Here is a 21,339-nt window from a genome sequence, read left to right as displayed (position 1 = left end):
AGGTAGGGCTGTTGTAAATGCCAGAATTGTCTTCCTCTTGCTTGCTATTACCAATACCCTGACAACCCGGCTTCTTTCTGCAGTTCTTCACTCTCCACACCCATGTAGGGACTGAGAGACAATGACTGTAGCCAGGTGCACAGTGATGAAGGCATTTTCCAAGAACTTTCAGTGGTCCTTCAGGGCTTCTGGAAGATGTTGTTGTGATTATGCATCTGGATATAATCACATATCCAGACATTCTTCAGCCATCCCCTGCTCCTATATGGCCATGGGGAGGTGAGTCCTGTGAGAGGGCAGGAGGGATATTTCATAGTGCCTTAGTTCTGTCATGGTGCCACTTTGCTATATGTCCCCTGATGCTGTTTTATTCTGCTTAATGGACTGGCCCTGCCTATTTTGTATTAGCATGATGTTTGCCAAGCAGTGAGACTGTTCATGAAAAGATGAGTGAGACCAACTTTTAAGGCCTACCCTATTGTAATGCTTTTTAATTCTTCATTGCAGAGCTGTGTCTAGACAGTGGCCAATTTTAATCTCTCATTCCATTTTGGCTTTAGTAGAATGTTGAAATAATGAATGACAGAATGGACAGAGAAGAGAATATCATATACTACAGACCTGTGGTTTATAGAATTCAGATTACTTTTTAAAAGTAATGAAATTAAAAGTAACTAAGCATTACTTTTGAGGGAAAAGAAAGTAGAGTGAAATTAACTAATTTTCAAATGTTGTAATTATAGCTATAACCGATTATATTCAAAAGCAATTTTCCAAGCTTTACAAGCATCAGCCATCCTTTTGGGTTAGATTTTGACATTTTTAAAAGGTCACGTTTCTTTCAGATGCCCAACTAATATTTCTCTAATGGATCTCTAGGGGAACAACGAGCAGGATACTCTGAGATAGTGCCTTTTTTCAGCTTGGAAGGGAATAATGTTCAGATTCTGTCTAGAGGCTATGGAGTAGGAAAACCAAATTGGATGTAATATATTTTCAATTACTACTGGGATTAATACCACTTTGAAACTGTCACAGGCTTTTCACAAGTACAGCCTGCCATGACTAACCTCTCCCTGCTCTTACTGCTCTGATCGCAATTTCTTTGCAAGATGAGATGCTGTCACTGCCTGTCTTTCCAGGTCTCTCATTTCATGCCACAAATTGCAACTTTCTGATCCAAGCTCTCCTTGCGCTTGTCAAGAGCCCCTTACCATAAATCTCATTCCAGTGCCCTGCAGAGTTCTTCTTGCCTGAATCAAAAGTGGCCTATTAGGATAACTGTGAACTAATGATACACAAGCACAGCTCATCTGGAAGCTCAAAGATGGGGACTGCATTGTTTCACTAATTTGGAAAGGATGGCAGTTCCAATATAGCTGGCATTTTCCTAACATGTTTCAATTTCCCAACATATTAAAATAGTAGTTCTTCTAGCTCGTGTTTCCATCCATGGATGTCTAAGAAAAGGCCTCAAAGCTACCCCCATGCTGCTTCCCCACACTCTGTGAAAGATACAAGGGTGTAAACATGTAGGTGGAATTCCAAGAGGAAAAGCTGGGTGCAGAGTGTGAACAATACAAATGTCAGAATGGTGGTGTTCATCAGCCCTACCTCTCTTGTTTCTTCTTTCACGTAGAGTTGCAGTCTCTCAGAACAGTTTTTTATTTTCAGGAAAAAGAAAACCCGAACAAACTAAAAACAAATCAAGGGCTTTGTTGGACTTATTGGCTTGTCATCCATTGCTTCTTCCCATGGTAAAATCACTCTTCTTGAATGGGCTCCTTGTAGTTGTTGTGGGCCTTCTTATCTGTGGCATGCTAACTGTGGAATGATCTCTCCCTAGAGGACTGACTGGCTAAATATTTATGAGAGCCAATGTGGTGTAGTGGTTTGAACACAGGACTACATTCCTGAATCCCTCTAAGGCACGAATCCCACTTGGGCATGAAAGCTCACCAGCTAACCTTTTGCAAGTCACCCTCTCTCTGCCTCAGAGGAAGGCAAAGACACTCTGAACAAATCTTGCCAAGAAAACCCTATGATAAATTTGCCTTACAGTCATCATAAATTGGAAACAATCTGAAGACACAGAGCAACAGCAACAGCAACAACATCCTTAATTAATTAATTAATTCACAGGTCTGGGGCAGAAAATAGGGAGATAAAACAACTTTTAGTGCCCACAGGCACATAATGGTAACAACGTCCTCTCCCAGTGGTGCTGTGCATTAAGTGTCTTGTGTTTTCTGGAAACAACTCAGCAGAGGTGCAATTTCACATACTTTATATAGGCAGTATGTAATCCTCTTTCTAAAATCCCAGTGTAATTCTGTTCTCCATCAAAATATACCCAGGATGGGAGGGGGACTTGAGGAGCAACAAATTCCATGACATGATACAAGAAGGGAAACAGAAATACACTGTATGTCAGAATTGGGTTTCTGTTTTTAAATGGAACGTTGGCTCTTTTAAAAATAACTTGTTTGGGAAATCCTGAATCTTGTAAGGAGAGCAAAAGCATTCAGAGGCAGCTGGCAGATTTACCTCTTTGAGGATGGAGAATCCACCCAAGATTTTTATATTTTTCAAATTTACCTCTTCCAGTTTGACCATGGTTCTCCTAGGGCTGGACCTCCCACTCTTCAGAGGCTTTGCAGTGACAATGCTCTTGTTCAGTTCTGAGTTGAGTTCAGTTTTGCAGGATGAGTGCATATCCTCCAATAGTTCACAAAGGAAAGCCAGTACACATGTGGCCAGGCAACAGCAAAATGGGGTTAAGATGGCAAAAGCTATTAATCAGGAAGAATATGTAAGCTAGGAGAAGCTACAGCAGTTTGTGTTTGCTTGAGTCTACTGGGAAGGGCAAGATTCTATCCCTTCTCATTTTCCTCCCCTCCCCTCCCTTCTGAGTACAAACCTGTTTTTGCACATTGAACTCAGTTTGCAGTAACTGTTTTAGAAATTGTTGAAAAGGGATTAAGGACAGAGGATTAAGCATTTCCTGCCAAATCTGGACACTTGGTGTGGCAGTAGAGTCACTGTTCCTGCAGCAGGAGAAGCTCTGGTTACCCCTGGATACACTCCTTTTTATCTGAATTCCAATTCATAAAGCATTCTGACAGTTTTAATAAAAAGGAAATGCCTTCTACCCATATTCAAAGGCATTTTTTCCATTCTTTGAATAGTACAGTGTTGTGCCCTGGTACATAAAATAATTGCCACAATGCTTCCTTGACTTTTGGAGTGCACAAAAATACACAGTGGTGTACTGTGTACGTGTACAATGTTATGCAGCCAGTAGTCTATTCTGTCTATCCTCTTATATGAGGAAAAAATACTTTTAATTTTCTCCCCCTATGAACCGAGATTATGTACTGTATGGAGAATTTTCTTGGAATGGTTATGCAATGGCCTTTGCTGTTTTGAGGCTGTCTGTGTCACTTTTTGAGAGGGTCACTTATTAACTGTACTGATAGATTAAAAGACCTGTTTAAAATGCAAGTGACTCATTCTACTTTTCTTACAAGCATTTCACAGAATGTAAACAACTCATCTATTTTCATTGTTCTCTCAATCAATATCCAAACATGCTATTAGCAGAGATGTGTTTCTCCTCCTACGCATTCTCCTTCCAATTTCATTTTATCCTTCTGTTACCTTTTTGTGTATGAAGCAAATAATCAGCCAGTTCCCCTGTATACAGGCACAAGGTGTCAGTTTGACAACACAGTGCTATATTTCTTCCTCTTTGCTTCCATCCCATCATTGAGAATAAGAGGACAAAGACAGGCCTGCCTTTGCAAACATTCAGCTATTTATAGGTAGGTGGTTATTGTTCAGGAGATTTCCTTTCAAGTGCATGAGAAATTATTGATTCCTCTTTTCCTTTCCCTTTGCATCTAGTCTGCAAGGCAATATCATTCGGGGCAAAGCAAATAGACAAAGAACCTAAATATTAGCTTGCATTTATTTTATTTTTTGGTTTTGTTTTAATGGCAGGCAATGGGACATTGATTGGAGCATCTGCAAATGTCGTTTGTGCAGGAATCGCAGAGCAACATGGCTATGGCTTCTCTTTTATGGAATTTTTCAGGTACACTTTAAACTTCAAAAGAATCTGCATTTGTATTAGCTTCTATATGTGGTGATTGATTTGCAATAGAAACTAAAGCAAATCAAGTGGATGGCTCATAGAATATTAAAATGGAATGGATGGCCAATGAGCTGTAACTGCAATGGCAGAAATAAAATCAAAGCATTGAAAACTCAACAGAACAGAGTTTTCATAGCATGCTATTCAAATTAAAGTGCAACCACTTGAAAAATGAAAAAAATAACTTCAGATGTACAGTATACAGATATGTTTATATTACAAACTAGTACCCTGTGTTGTTTGGGAGAATAATTAACCATCATTAATAATTGTTTTATTTCAACTGTCCTGCTCAGACATTGGTCACATTGTATATCCTTCTCAGTTGCTCTTAAGAGGGCATGCCTTTCCTGATCAGCTAACAATCATAACACTTTGAGTAACTGGGGTGCCCCCCACCTCATAAGTGATTTTTGTGTACACCATGTAGTTGTGTACACAAAAATACCCCACCCCAAATATCCCCTTTAAATTTGGTGCAAATCCATCAAGCCGAGACATAAATTTTATTTAAAAAGTTATAGCAAAATGTCAGAAAAGGGTAATTTTTTGAATTCAAGTCAACAAAGGTAATTTTTGAACACAAATTATAAATCATGTGTCCCACTACCACCAAAGAACTCTGGGACATATATGAATGAAAAACTATCTGGCATCCTTCTAGGATCCCTCCAAAGCAAATATTACGTATGACACATAGCTTATATTTTAAGTCGAACCATCCCCAAACATACCTTCCAGATTTAGTGAAAGCTGCCCAGCTGTTTTTATGTTACATGGTAACAAACAGACAGGAAGTTCAGGAATGTTTACCTACCCGTGTTCCCAATCCATAATTTGATTTTAAGAATGATAGTTCTAAGAAGACAGATTCCAGAAGACTTGTTGTAGCAAACAGGAATACCTATTACATATTTCTTAGCAACATTAATAAAATGGCATGTCCCAGAGTTCTTTGGTGGTGGAGGAAATCCAAAATAGTTGCTTCCTCATTATGTACGTGGTACTCCATATCATGGAACTGTCCTTCTCCATCTGAGAAACAGACATTCAGTCCATTTACTGAAGAGTTCTGTTTCCTCATGAAACTCTGAACTGGATTGAGTTTAAGTTCCTGAGGTTCATCAAAGAATGCTACTTAAAGGCAGCCAATAAAATTGGTGTCCCTTTTGGACATATGTATTTGCTCTTTATTCCCACCATTTCTCTCATACTGTGTTGCACAATAGGTTGAATAGGCAGAAACAGCAATAATTGAAAAACAATCCTTTCCAGGTAATAGCTTTTTACATTACTTGTGTTATTTGCCATACAGCCAAGGGGGCACATTGCAATAACATTCATTCGTTCAGACATTTATAATCAGTAGACCATGGTTTAAAAGTTGTTATAAATTTTGATAAGATTGTCAATGCGTTCTGCACAGTAGAAGGTAGATTAGGATCTGAGGGATGTGAAGTAGACCAGCAAATTTTTCTGACTCCTGGTGGTTCAGAAATATTAGCAACAAAACCCAACCACCCTCAAGTATACTGTTAATGTGAAAGAAACATTAGGTAATGAGAAATGGATGTTTTGTGTGGAAGGGCTATTAATTCCATTCAGATGGGACATTCCTGTGGCTCAGCAAACTTGGGTTGGTGGATCTCAGGGTTCTTGTAAAAATGGAAGAAGAACCTGCAAGCCTGAAGCCTGCCCACTCCTACACTCAACTAAAGCAAATCCTCAGCCAACTTTTCTAAACATTACCCATCAGGAAAATCACTTTGTAGTAATATTTTGGACCATTTTGAACATAGTAGGTATATTTATGTTCATTATCATGTTTTAATTTGTTTGTTCATCATAAAACTTTAACATGCTTTAATTATTATTTTTTTTACGTTTGATTTTTTATACTCCTGTATGGGTATTTTAAACTGTATCTTGGTTTTTTAAATGCTTGTAAGCCACCTGAGATTTTGTGTAAGAAGAAAGGTGGGATATAAACAAAAAAACAAAATCAAAACAAAAAATAGTTTGTGCACATGTGTGTGCGCACACACAGACATATAGACAGATGTGGCCTTTATCTGCACTTCAGAAATAATGCAGTTTGACACTGCTTTAACTGCCATGGCTCGATGCTATGGAATTTGTAGTTTTGTGAGATATTTAGCCTTCTCTATCAGAGAGCTCTGGTGCCACAACAAACTACAAATACCGGTGTTCCATAGCACTGAGTCATGGCAGTTAAAGCAGTGTCAAACTGCATTATTTCTGCAGGTAAGATGCAGCCCTAGTTATGTTTAGATGCAGCCCTAGTTATGTCTAGGTTTTCTCTCTCAATAAATAACTCTGCTATAAATACCATATTAATTCCTTTTTCTAGTTGTTGTTAACTGTCGAGTCAACCTTGACTCATGGCTATCCTGTGGATGAGACATCTCCAAAACTCCCTGTCTCTGCTCAAGTCCTGCAGGCTCAGGCCTCTGACCTCCCTGATTGAGTCCATCCATCAGGCAGATGGTCTTCCTCTCTTTCTCTTGTCCACTATTCCTAGCATCATTGCCTTTTCTAATGATTCATGCATTCTCATGTTGTGGCCAAAGTATGACAACCTCGGTTTCATCATCATGGCTTCCAGAGAGAGTGACCTCTAAATAAAAACATAGCAAAACAAACCAAGCAAACCTTGAATAGCAGAAAAGTAAGGACTACTGTGTATTGGAATCTTGCATAGACGCTTAAGGAGATGTCATGTACTGTGAGCTATTGAAGGCATGTGGGCCTTCTCTCATTTGGAAAATAGCAGAGATTAGAGCAATATGGTATGTTAACTGATTAAGTGAAGGCTGGGTCATAATTATTATTATTTTTTGCTTGCCTTGTCATTGCAAATAGTATTGTTACAGTGAGTCCTTAATTTTTAGAAGACAACTTAATTAACTTGAATAATATTCTGTACTTAATTAATACCTTAATTAATGTGTTACTTTAAATACACATTAATGAGTGCATTAAGCCTGGATCGCTAGTTAAATGTCTCACTATTGGGTTATTTTTAGGATGATTTCTACAGAGTGATTGACATGGAAAGTGCAGAAAAAGGCTTGGGCAAAAATTATCTATCTATCTATCTATCTATCTATCTATCTATCTATCTATCTATCTATCTATCTAATCATTTGTCACAAAAGAGAGAAGAGACTAGATTAGTGCTAACTTCTGTTTGAGGATCCTTTCCAGAAAAGCTTTGTGGATCATCAGCTCTGGTATAACCTTTCCCTATGTATATCTTGATGGGAATACAGCTATTTCTATAAGAACTCCCATGGAGAAAAATATATCAGAAGATAGAGAGTCTTTCTCTCTGTCCATCTCTCTTATGATTTCTGATATGGAGTAGACATGTTTTTGTTAAACTCTGCATCATTAAAGAGTAAAGGTCATATGGATCATTATGCTGATGTGCTTTTGTTTATAATCATGAGCATAAAAACAAACATGGTCTGCTGCAAGAGTAAGAGTAGCTAAAGGATCTATTTATAGCCTTCTATTAACAATCTGGGGTAAATTACTATTTGCACCAAATATCCAACTTTATAAAAAGGGAAATATTATCACTTTTGGCTAGGGTGGTAAATAATATGAACAAGGGAGATGTTGACAGAGATTTAATACTTTCTTCCAAGGTGTAGTCCTAAAGGAAACCACTTTTATTTTGCACTTGCTTTCAGGAGAAATTCAGTTTTGTTTAGTTTGTGTGTATGTACACCTTGGTTGTAAGTCAAGTTGGCTTGCAGTTAGCTACCAAGCCAGGTTCACTATGTTACTCATGGGTTGTATGATTCCTGTGTTATATTAGCTGTAAATTGTGAAGTCGGAGGCTATAGCTGTATATTATTTATCTGCAAATCTCCAACATTTCACAGATGAAAACTGGGGCATGTCTGGCCAAGCAACATCAGACTGTGGTCAGAATGGCAAAAGTTAATGAGGATGAACTCACAAAGTAGCAGAGGCTCCAACAGTTTGCATTTTCTGAACCTCCTGAGAAGTTGATAGAGATTCTGTTGCTCCCCTGCTCTTCCCTCCCTTGCTGTGTTGTTGATGTGCAAACTACTTTTGCACTTGGAACAATGCTGACAAAGGGGGAAAGTGGGAGAATGAGAGACAGGGCTTGAGGCTGCTTCTACACAGGATAATTAAAACAGTTTGACACCACTTTAACTGCCATGGCTCAATGCTATGGAATCCTGGGATGTGTAGTTTTATGAGATATTTAACCTTCTCTAGAGCTCCCAGAATTCCATAGGATCGAGCCATGAAAGTGATGTCAAATTCTGCAGCGTGGCAGCAACCAAAGTGTGACATTTTAAAAGCAGCTGAGAAAGTGGGACAAGAGAGGGTTGGTTAATCAGGACTGTCCCTGAAAAATTGGGCCAGTTGAAAGGTAGTGTACAACTCAAGATCAGGTTATTTGAGAGACTGCCTTCTCAACTGACTGTCTCAGTTTATATGCTCTGAAGCAGAAGCCCAGCTTACTATACTGGGCCAGCCCACCACTCCTCCAATTTGTTTAGTCCCAGTGTGGAAGAGTGTCTCCTCTGTTGCAATGTCCTTCATGTGGAATGCTCTGCCAACTGCAATCAAGCAGACTCCATGTATGGTGTGTTTCCGCTATTAACTAAATACTTCTTTGTTTACTCAGGCAAACATAGTTATCCTGGTAAATTTAGTTATTTTAATGAAATAGTGTACAGTTTTATTGCTTTGTGGTGGTGGTGGTGGTATGCCTTCAAATAGTTTCTGGCCCTAAGGTAAATCTGTCATAGGGCAAGGTTTTTCAGCAGGGGTTTGCCATTGCAGTTATTGTTTTACCACCTGATTTTGTTGTTTCTTTTGTTCACTTTAATATTATAAACTTCTCAAGAAGTTTTTAAAATACAGTTAACAATCATCATCATCACACATTTTAATTTAGTTTTCATCTATACAAATATCTCTACCGCCATACTGCATGCTTATGGTTCTATATAGTGTGTGTTAAAATATCATGCTAATTAGGACTATATGTCGACCATTTAATGACACAAAGAAGTTGTTCTTCTGGTCCTTTTGTTTGAAATCCTATACTGAGACCAAGAACTACAGGAAGAATTTACTCTAAAGAATTTACTACCATAACAGAGATGTGTGTTCTTAATCTTCTATTTCAAGGGTGGCCAATCTGCAGGCCAATCATGTTGGCTTAGAGAAGCTTTTGGACTGCAGCTCCCAGCATGCCTCAACACTGGCTGGGGCCCTGGGAGTGGCAGCCAAACAATGACTGCACCTGCACTGGTTAATCTGGTTCCACCCCACTTTAAATGCCATGGCTCAGTGCTATGGAATTCGGGAATTTGTAGTTTGTTGTGGCACCAGAGCTCTCTGACAGAGAAAGCTAAATGTCTCACAAAACTACAAATCCCAGAATTTCATAGCATAGAGCCATGGCAGCTAAAGCCATGTCAAATTGGATTATTTCTGTAGTGCAGATTCAATTCCTATACTGAGGAATTAATGCAGTTTGATACCACTTTCACTGCCATGGCTCCATGCTGTGGAATTCTGGGATTTGGAGTTTGTCAGGATGACCAGATGTCCTTCTTCTCCAGGATATGTCCTACATTCCAGTTTTTAATCCATCCTAGTTGGCAGCTGTCATAGCATGGAGCCATGGCAGTTAAAGAGGTGTCAAACTGGATTATTTCTGCAGTGCGGATATAGCCAAAAATTTGGAGGGCCCTGTGGTTTATACCCCTGTTTTTGGTTTTTTCTTCTACAAATAAGTTCACCCAAGTTTTCCTTGTCAACTATTTAAGAATATATTATACAAATATGTATGTCTACTTATTGGATGGATAAAATACACTGTAATGACAGATTTGGAGAGATAGATGGCATCAAAATGGTTCTGTTTTTGGAGCTTGGTTGTAGAAAAACCCAGTGTATTTATGTCTTCTGAGACATAATAACACAACTTACTCATAAAAAGTGTGACGTGCATCCCCCACACAAACAAGTGACAGATAAAAGTGTAAGTTATAATTATTTATTTATCAGAGATTTTTATATTCCACCTTTCGAGTTCAAAGCTGTTAACATCAAAATATTTTTAAATGAGCATAAAATCAAAACAAAATGAAAATGCTGCAGATGAACATTAGACACACACACACACACACACACACACACATCCCAAAGACTATAAAACAGACAGGCAAAGAGTCAGCAAATGAAAATAAATCAAAAGTGAGGTCAGAGGGTTGGAACAATAAAAATAATCTTTTGGTATTGGCAGAATGTCATTAGAGAATGTTCATTTCTTAAGCTGATGCATCACATTGAGGATTTCTATTTAGCTAGTGGTCTCTAGATACTGCTGTCAAATCAAGTATAACTCATACTTTAATAGTCTGTTCTGTGGTTTCATAGTTAAACATATCCCCCCCCCCCCCCAATTTTGTTGCTCAACACTGTTGTTCTGTGTACATGCAAGACTTGGCAGTGGGATTTTTGAGGTGTTTCTTTTCTTTCCTATTTCAAACTTTAAAGGTTCTACTGTGTTATTTGTGTCAGGTTAAAAAGGAGCAAGCAGCCCTCTGTGGTGTGTGTGTGTGTGTGTGTGTAAGTTTCAGAAATCAATTTCTTCTGAATACAAATGAAAGGCTTTTTTATGGGAAGCATTTTTATTGCAAATATGCCAATACTTGTTTGAAGCAACACAGCACATAGAAGGCTGTACAAAAGAGAATAACTGCCTTTACACACATCCAGCTGGGTTTACGTATTGCAAAACTGTCACAAGTCTGATTAATCACATGCTCCAGTAATATTAGAGGTGTCAGAAATTCTCTTGGTGCCTGGTATTAATGCTTTGGACAGAGTTTTTGTCAAATGGCCCTCCTGCCGAGAAATGCAGGCCTTTTCTTTTAACTACACCATTTTCTAAGTTTGATACAAGTGTTTTTAGGGAGAATGGTAGGAACATAAATTGAGATCAATCAAAGGGGAAAGGAGCTTTTATCAAACCGAAGACCATGAAAATGAAAGACTGATTTCTGCATCTGGCTGTCTGCCTACTTTGGTAAACATATGGGCAGATGAACAATTAGAGACAAATATTACCACAATGGCATACAAAGACGTTATAGAGTGGTTATTACATGTAATCTAAAAGAGAGTGCAGTCCTTCAGAAGGTAGGAAAAAATGCACTAACCAGTGGTGTAGCTATGGAGAGGAGCAAAATGAGGGCATTGCCCCCAGTGAAAAATTCTGACTCTCATGAAATTTTCCTTCAGTCCCCAAATTTCTAGTATTGCAGCAATGTAAAATTTCATCTGAGCATTTGAAAAAAATCTTGAATGAAATGAAATCTGTTTATGTCTATGAATTACAAATGTGTTAAATATTTTATTAATTTCTTTTAAAAGTGTATTTTAATTTATCCTCTTTTGAAAAAACTAGTTGTATTTCTTCTGGATCTCAGTGAAATTACTGATTTACATGAAAATGGGGATTAAAAAAATCGGTTTAGAAGGCACCCTCTTCTTTAGGCTGTCTCTTTAATACCTGCTCCACCTCAAAACATTCATATTAGGGTACAAGAAGTACAAGTTCTGAAATGTTTTGTTTTTCTCAGCTGATATTGATGTGACAAATTATCTAATATATTTTAAAAAACAGGTTAGGAAAGGAAGAGGTCTTATTTCAGAATTCATTGACAGTGCTAATTTATCTTGTTTACTAGGCGGGCTTTGAAAGAAAGTGCACTCTAGAGGATCTAATAGAGTGATTAATGTTTCTGCAAATCAGATGTGCTTTGCTTACTTTAACTTGCCATCCTGTATCTTAATATATATTGTTTTCAGCTGGCAGACTTTGACATCTAGGCTATCTCAAGTTAGATTCAGAGCCTTTGGGGAAAGAAGCCTCATAAAGCTGTTCAGGCACTGTCACCGTTTTCTCTTGCCTGAAATGCAGGCAACCCACAGATCTTGATGTGGGAATAACATCCACCCATAAGAGAGAAGCTAAGAAAGCTGCCATGTTTTGATATAAATATTTTAGCAGTGGCTTTGGGATATTTTAGGAACAAAGAGTCTCCCCCTTCCCTCCAATCCCCTGTTAAATTTATTTTTCTGTGTGAAGGGAATCACCAGCATCCACGCTCCCCAGAAATGACTGGAAGGCAGATTTGGTAGCAAACTAGAACCTTTCACCATGTCTCAAACATTGCCTGAATGAGAAAGCCAAAGCCTCTCACCTCCATCTCATGCTTTGGAATGGGATTAACTACAATTTTTTCCTCATTATTTTTGTCATTTTATTTGGGGCATTTTGGATCACTTGAGTATTTAGTAATTTAATTTAGGATGAAATTCTGATTTTGACTGAAATTCTGGTCAGCTATATTGGGGAAGGACTTTTGCATGTTTTGCATATTTGTAACTGTTGAGATGTTCTAGACCTGGACATGAAGTTCTGACTTATACACAGTAATGCAGAACCTCAGCGATAAGAAGTATGAAACCACTGTTTTGTTTCCCACTTTCTTTTATTTGTGCTTTTGTTTTTTGTTTTTTCATTCACTAGAAATGTTCAAATAGTGGCTCTGTGTTGATTTAATGCAGGGGTGGGGAAAGAGTGGTCCTCAGGCTGTATGCTGCCCCCCCCCCCAGGCTGATTTTGTGGGCCAAAGATCCCACTTTTGGATTTTTGCACTTAAATGTCTCCTTTGTAATTTATGGAAGAATTTTACCATGTTTTCATATTCCCCAACATTTCACAGATGAACACTGGGACATGTATGGCCAAGCAACATCAGGATCAAGATGGTTAAGTTATTAATAGGAAGAACAAAAACAAAAACAAAAAATAGGAAAGGCTGCAGGAGTTTGCTTTTACCTGGGAAGATCAGGATTCCATCTCCACCATTTCTCTCCCCTGCTGCGTTTGCAGCAACTGATGTAAACTGAACACAAAGGGAGAAAGTGGGTGGAGGAGAGAAAAATTGGGACATTTAAAAAGGAAATGAAAAGATGAGTTGATGGAGGATTAATGGGAACTTTCCCTGTGAAATTGGGATAGGTAGAGGATATATATTTTTGGCCTGCCTGGACCGTTTTAAGCCCAGATTTTTTTTCAATGGGAAGTGATGCAAAAGTTTCCTCCTCCTGTCACTTCCTGTTGGTAAAAAAGAGAGCTTTTCTGGGCCTAAAATGACCCAGGGAGGGTAAAAACAAACAAACAATTAAAAAAAAATTACCAGATTCCCCCCTGAGGAAATAGGAATCATTTAAAACATTTTTAGAGGCAGGGGCTAGCCTTCAAATGCTCCTGTGGGGCAATGTCGCCCCCTAATCCCTGACTGCTGACTACCCTGGTTTAATGGAATAATATAACCTAGGAAGGTGACAAAGCTACTATACACAAACATTTTCTTCCTGTCCAAGGAAGCAGGATTTCATTGGTGGCAAGTTGATCAGACTGCTTGAAATTCAGCATGCATTTCTTCTGGGCAGTTCTCCAGAAATTCTTGTTTAGCTCAGCAGTATTGCAGTGTTAGTGTTAACGTTCCTTTGTTGCTAGCTCCTGCTAAATCTTTTCTATAGGAAGCTATTTGTACATAGTGTGTAGAGGCAGCAGACACTGCAGTATATCACAATTCAGTTTTATAAGGTCTGAAGGCCTTTGTACCTATCCTAATTCTATATGACCTTCTCTTTTCCCCACAGTTTACTATTCTCTAGGGAAAAAACACATATGCCTCAGTTTCTAGCAATATTTCTTTGACTCTGTTGGTGAATTTGTTTGCTTTTACACCATTTACACATAGAAGCCTGTAACATAATGCTGGCAAAGAGCCCCACATAAATGTTCTTGTATCCAAGACATGTGAATGTGGGCTTCCTGTACTAAATTCATCCCAGTATCTGTTTGGATACAGGTTGGGGTGTGGAAATAAATATTAAACTTGAGGTACTTCTCAGACATGCGCATGTTACTCTACATCAGTATGCAAAGGAACTTTGGAAGAAATTGAGAGAGAAAAGTTAGTAGCCTAAGCTTTCATAGGTTTGAATCTTCATCAGATGCATGAAGTGTGGGAGGAAGAGGACGAGAAGCCCAAACATGTGTCATGTTTCTCCCTTGACATCCACTCTCTGGAACAAGGTAACCGAGATGTGAGCCACCCTTCTCCATACAAGGGATTGGGTGGTGATGTTGGATGAGGAGCAGGGAGTAATGGGCTTCCAATGACCTGGAGCTAAAGTGAGTTGCATAGTGCAAGTGAGTGGTGTGGGAATCTCTTTCTCCTCTATCAGATTGGCTCATGCCACTGAAAGACTCACCTCATTGCTTCATCTGGCTGTGTGGATTTCAGCCAGGTCTCACCAGCAAACCCATTTCTGGAGTGAAGAAAGAGACATGGTGGTGGTTGTGATGTGATCCACAGGGCTCATCGCCAACACTCAGCTTCTAGGCACATGAAGCAAAGGAAGCTCGTGCAAGACATGCACATTCTGGGCAGTCACAAAATGGCACAAAATGTGGAAGGGCCAAGGGCCTGCCTCAATACAAATATGTATATTTTGAAGACTTCTTCTTTGGCCCTTGTGGTCTCTTTCAATTCTATGATTCAATTATTTGTTTCACACAGCATTGCTTCTTAGAATGAGCCAAACACTAATCATTTCTGGATGTCCCAACTCTAATTTTCTTTATAGAAGAAAGAGAATTGCTTCATTCTGTTTTCGCATCCCTTCTCCCAGCAACTACCCCCATGGAAACTTTCATCTTACAGTTCTGCTTTGGATCTGAGTGGTGCAACTACTCTGTGGGTGGAATTGAATTTAGGGCAAAAATACCCCACAGATGTTTTAAATAAATGAAATATAAAATCAATATCTCAGTACATTCACTTCTGTGCTGCCTGTTTGATGTTAAATTCGATTCTGTTTTTTCTCCACCTTTCTGTTCCCACAGTTTTAGATTTTGTAAAGACCTTATGTATGGGTGAATACTTTATAATGGGTTGATATGTGCTTGACAGGTATGCTGAGAATGTAGGAACTAGAAAGATAGGCAACTTTTAAAATGTCATACGAAGCATTTTAATTCATTTAAAATGCTGTGATATTTATGTTTGTGTTGGCATGCTCTCTCTCTCTCTCTCTCATCTTTATCTATATCATCATTCATTTTGTGGCTTCAGAGTTAACAAATTGTTGGTTTGACTTCACCAAGCCATATGGTAGTATTTAGTGTATACTAAATTTTAGTACAGTTGTCCTCCCTTTTTGCAGACTTTTGCAGAGTCCACACTCTCACTCTTTGTGGAAGGGACAAGCGAGGAGGGACAAAATGGCGATGCACACGCCATTATTTTCAGTGGGACTTGAGTATTTGTGAGTTGCCATTTTCAGGGGGAGGGGGGTTCTGGAACACATCCTCCATGAATTGGGAGGGGCTACTGTATATACTAAAATTAAAATTGAATATACACTAATTAGCAGCTTTTACATATACAATGGCATAATAATCATATACAATGGCATATTAAAATATCTTCCCCAATAGAAAACAGAAAAAAATCAAGGTTTGCTTTTGGAATATTTTTTGTATGAATATTTTTGACCCTAGTTGGTTGAATACATGGATGTAGAATGTGTGGATATGGGAAGCCAACTGTATTTGATTATGGGAAAGTTTTGTGAGGAAAGCTACCTTTATACACTCATCCCTCCACATTCACTGGGGTTAGGGGCACAGGGCCCCATGAATATGGAAAAACCACAAATAACAAAAACACTATGTTTTTGCCTGAGAGAACATCACTCTAGGAATCTCTAGGTCCTCCAGTGCAACTCTGTGGTCAACATCTGCCAGACATTGACCATAGAATTGTGCTGGAGGAGCTACAAATGCCAAGTGGAGTGTTCTCTCTAGGAATCTCTAGGTCCTTCACTGCGACGTTTGGTTCAAGTTGACCATAGAGTTGTGCTGAAGGTCCTTGATATTCCTAAAGAGAAAATATTAATAAAATCCATGAATAATCAAATCTGCAAAAGTCAAAGCTGCAAATGTAGAGGGACAAGTGTATATTTTACAAAAGGATGAAGCAGATGGGTGGCAAGGAGCGGCCTCTGGCTACTCTAGCTGTGATCAGACCATGATTGAGTTGGGACAGCTCTCAAAGTGGGCTACCACCACGATCCCAAGCTGGCCACCACAAGGAGCTACATTATCCAAGCTCCATTTAGTGGCAGATTCGGGCTACCTTAAGTGGCCTTGGAGCAGCTTCCGGCCACTTTGGGGGCATGCATCATTTGAATACCATGCCCCCATAGTGGCTGGAAGCTGTGGTCTGTATGTTTTGGGCCAAAGAAAACTGAGCTTATTTCTTTCTTGGCTAGAGCCTATTCTTATTTGTATTTGTGTGTGTGTGTGTGTATTTGAGCAAGGGACTAGTAGTTGTTCAGCTTCTGCCTTGTCAGTTTCATCACTCTACTTTGGAGAATCAGTACTCTCGCATGCATTTCCAAACAGCACAGTGTTACCATAGTATTAAGTCAGTATTTTGGATATGTTTTTCATATTGGGCAGGCATCCTTGGTGACATCATTTCTATTAATATTCAGAGATCAGAATCTGTGGTTATGAGACAAATGACTTGGAGAAATGGCAACTGGAGGGCTTTATGTTTGTTGGGTGGCATCTGCTATTTCCCAAGGGTTCTCTTTCTACTGTAAAGTATTTGGGATTTTAAAAAAGCTTCTTCAGTTCTATGTAAAACTTCCAACTTTCCTAAGCCAGTCTCAATATTACGTCAACCCAGGAATCACTTAGAAAATATTTTTCCATTTGCACAGCACTGAATGTCCATATTTATGAAGCCCTCCGTTACCATCCTCCCAGTGCTGATGCTGCTAAAAAAGACCTTGCTGGATAGAGAATGATAAGGAATTTGGGGGGGGGGGGATGTTAGGCAAGCTAACAATTTCAACATGAAATTATATCCTTGTAAAATCATTTTGTAGTTATATCCTTTACTGCTGTAAATTATTTATATGAAATCTCAAATTCTCTCCCCCCCCTCTCTCTGGCTACGTTCTTTAGATACAAAATGTTGTTAAAAGGTAAAGGTAGTCCCTTGTCATGAATGTCTAGTCGTAACCAACTGTAGGGGGCGGTGCTCATCTCCATTTCTAAGCCAAAGAGCCAGCATTGTCTGAGGACTGCTCTGGTGGTCATGTGGCCAGCATGACTTCACCAACTGCTGTTACCTGAGAAGTGGTACCTATTTATTTACTTACATTTGTATGCTTTCGAACTGCTAGGTTGGTAGAAGCTGAGACTAGTGTCAGGAACTCACCCTATCATGCAGCACCCGGGCCTCGAACTGCCAATCTGCTGATCTTGCAATCAACAGTCAGTGTCTTAACCACTGGAGCCACTGCTCAAGTTTGTTAACCTACCAAATATTAAAAGCATACATAGAGAGTAGCTGCATAATCCTACTTGATTATTCTATCGCTGTATAAATTTAGAAACCACAGATGAAACTTCAAGAGTACATATAATAGTTTCCATGTGTCAGAATTATAATTACATGACTACATCAGCCTTGGAAAGAGTGTTTCTATAAAGTAATTTTTAAGAAAACACTGAAACACATCCATCCCTGATAAATGAGGGAGGAATCATTGGAAGTGCTACTACTGTACAGTGAACCCTTTGAATACGTGGGGGAATCTGTTCTGGACCCCCCCCCCCCACTGCATATGGTAAAAACCTTGGGACCTCAAGTCCTGTTGATTTCAGTGGTAGCATGCTCTTTCGTGTGCCATTTTGTCCCTCCAGGCTTGCTATCTGCATGAGCTTAAGTCCGTATACAGCAAGCCTGTGTATAGGGCAGGTGGACTGTATAACTTCAGAAAAGCAAGAGATGGCTCTTATTTGGTTGTGTGTGTGTGTGTGTGGGGGGGGAAATTCAGCTAAATAAATAAATAGAGTTGGGGAATGGCTTGGGGGATTCTTGCAAATGAACCTTTAACATACCAGTTTGAAAAACAATGAGATGATAAGTGGCAGCAGTGAAAACAGGTATGTGTGTTGAATCATACATGCTTAATGTATCAGTCATACATACCAGCTATCTCCCTTTCCCAGTATATTTTAAAGGTATTTGATAAGTGAAAGTGCTTGAAGGACATTTAGCCCTAAGCTTTAATAGCATCCAAATAAGTTAAAATCCTTCTGGAAATATTTCTTTTAGAAAAATCTAAACAGATTATTTCAGCTAATAAACCAAAATCCATAAATCTGAAGCACCTAAATGCTTGCGTAAAGCTTCAGCATTAAATCTTTTAATATAATTTGTAATATGATGAATAATCAGACTTTTTAAAAAAGCAACTAAAGCATCTGTCTGAAAGGCAGAAATATTTTAAAGACTATTGTCCTTAGCTGAATAAGCTAAAATCAAGGCTTTAAACTCATTAGAAGCCCCAAAGCAGGCTCAGCTAAAAGGTTTATTCTGGGATAAATGACAGGGTAAGAAACACCATATGGCATTTAACTTGTGGCTTATGGACACATTATGAAGTAAAATAAGAAACTGGTATATTTCTTTATCAAATGATAGAATTTACATTTTCAGCAAAAAGTCATATAAAATGCTATATTTCTTTTGGCAAAGACATTTGTGGACTAAGGTGTATTTCATAGGAGGCATGGAGATTTGTCTCCAGATATATGAACTTATATGTATACTGATATAGAGGTCTGGGATGTAAATGGGTTCAAATGGAAATGCAAAAAAAGCAAATAAGAAAGTCTGCGATAGTCAAGTGATGATACACAATAATTGTGACAATAGTTGGGGGATTTGGATGGCTCCATATTTTCAAGGAATGAATGGAGAGCATAGAGTGCTATGAGGTTAAGTGGCACCCCCCTCTGAGAGTTGGCATGTGTGAGAAGGGGCTTGACACATGCACAGAGACCCACCATACAAGAGGTAATCATTTGGGTCAGGATTGCCTTTGGATGTGTATATCAGTAAGTATGTAGAGCTCCTTTTCATGTGCACTGAATATGAAAGTGGCTATGGAGAAGCCAGCATGGCATAATGGTTTGAGTGTTGGACTATTACTCTGGAGACCAGGGGTCAGATCCCTGCTTTGCCATGGAAACCCACTTGGGCAAGTCACACACTCTCAGCCTCAGAAAATCCTGTGATAGGTTCGCCTTAGGATCACCATAAATGAAAAATGGCTTGTCATATTACAACCTGTCAGGGGTACTTTAGTTGTTCCTGCATGGCAGGGGATTGGACTTGATGGGTCTTTTCCAACTTCATGATTCTATGATTAAAAATAACAACAATGGAGAAATAGTTTATTCATCCTGGCACACTGAGTTCTTAAAGAATTGTAAAGAGATAAGGACATTCAGTGCACATAAATGTTTTCTTTATTTATGTCCAAATGGAAAGATTCAAATGGATTGACTGACTGTAGTTCCATGATTAATGTATGATTCAGTGTGGTGGTTGTTTGTTGTTGTGTGGCTTCAAGTCGTTTCTGGCTTATGGTGACCCTAAGCTAAACCTATCATTTTCAACTTATGGCACAGATAAAGCCTTTAAGTGATAAAATCTCTGATAGGTAAATCTCACCACATGTTGAAAGAATATGTGTGTGTGTGTGTGTGTGTGTGGGGGGGGATTTGTGGGCTAGGCTCATCTGCTGTTGCTGATATCTGTGCTGGTCATGCACCCTGGGGCCATTTTTTCAGATTAATGGGAAGGGATGTCACACACATACCAAGATTTGCACACAGTGTTCCTCTACTGAGAACCCATATAAAGAAACTATTGATACATTCATGGGGATGGGAGAAGAAAGTTGATTATTTTAATTTTAACATACACTCATTGTTTATATACATCAGGAAGTCTGGTTGGAGCCAGCCAATAATAGGTCAGGGAATGCTGTGAAGGGTGGGCTGCAGGGGAGAAAGGCTACAAAACTGAGGCTTCTCTCTGACAGAAGGCAGACAGCAGAAAGATGGCACAGAGATAGGGGAAAAACTATAACAGAGGTAGGATAGCCAGCCAGGGGAAACAACTGAGTAGAGTTTTGGGGAACCATAATTGATGAAATAGTTCAGGGGTTAATGTGAGATCTAACTGTATATTAATTAACTTCTACTAGTTTATTCTTTTTTACAATGGTGTCTGACTGTTCTTGTTAAGTTGTGATAGAGAGTCTGGTTACACTTACCACAGTGAACCTACAAAACAACACATCCACTGGTCCATATAGGGATCACCTTGAGGCCCAAGTACTTGGTCTAGAGAGGAATCCTGAGGGGACAAGGGGCATGGTGAATGACTTCTTTGTGTCTGCACCTGCAGACTGCAGTCATTTACTATCCATTTGGTCCATTTTCTATTTGTATTTCTGATTTTTATTCCTGGTTGATTTTCTTAGATTATATACCTAAACTTATTATGTCTGATTTTAATATTCATGTGAATGATTCCAAAGATCCTGCTCTGTTATGTTTTCTTCCTTCATTGTCTTCTTTTGGGCTCCAGCTTGTTCTGATTCACCTGCACACTCCCTTGGCTATTGTCTCGAACTTATTTTTATTAAGAATTGTTCTATCTCTTGCTTTTTAGTTACTGAATTTCCTTTGATCATCATCTTGTTTCATAATCCACCCCCTTGGTACTCTGTTGCTCACTCCTTTTGAGAGCTTCATTCTGTAAATTATGAAGCCTTTTCTCAAGCATTGATCTCTTCTCAGTCTTCCTTTAATTCTACTGGTTTCTTGGATTCAGCTGTTTCTTTACAAAACACAACTTTATCTTGAACTCTTGATAGTTTTGCACCTTTGGCTCCCTGCTACCAAACTTCAGCCTTTGCTTACTCTCTTCATTTGGGATCTTTGTTCCTATTCTTGCACAGCGGAACATTAGTTGAGGAAGACTAGGGAGTGGGCAAGCTACATTCATTATAAATTCATTCATTCTTCTTTCTCTTGTGCTATCTCTGGCCAAACAGACATACTATACTTCATCGTTTCATGCTAATCCACTGTACCTCCAGTGTCTCTTCTCTAATTTAATTTTTTTAAAGCCCCA

The 21,339-nt window shown here is 38.9% G+C and overlaps 1 protein-coding gene across 2 annotated transcripts in view; it reads left to right on the top strand.

The window, feature by feature from the left end:
• The window catches only part of LOC149319337 (P protein-like), a 197,654-nt gene that overhangs the window by 157,465 nt on the left and 18,850 nt on the right, over positions 1–21,339 (top strand). For both annotated transcript variants that reach the window (XM_089508038.1, XM_089508036.1), the window contains exon 22: positions 4,003–4,096. In XM_089508038.1, the coding sequence (XP_089364164.1) occupies positions 4,003–4,096 (94 nt within the window). The remainder of the gene's footprint in view (positions 1–4,002; positions 4,097–21,339) is intronic.

The sequence above is a fragment of the Sceloporus occidentalis genome, unplaced genomic scaffold (genome assembly GCF_023333645.1).
Source record: "Sceloporus occidentalis isolate IW3139 unplaced genomic scaffold, rSceOcc1.0.p SCAF_2, whole genome shotgun sequence".
Classification (NCBI taxonomy): Eukaryota; Metazoa; Chordata; class Lepidosauria; order Squamata; family Phrynosomatidae; genus Sceloporus; species Sceloporus occidentalis.
The sequence above is the reverse complement of the archived record's forward strand: the minus strand, read 5'-3'. Positions and strand labels throughout refer to the sequence as shown.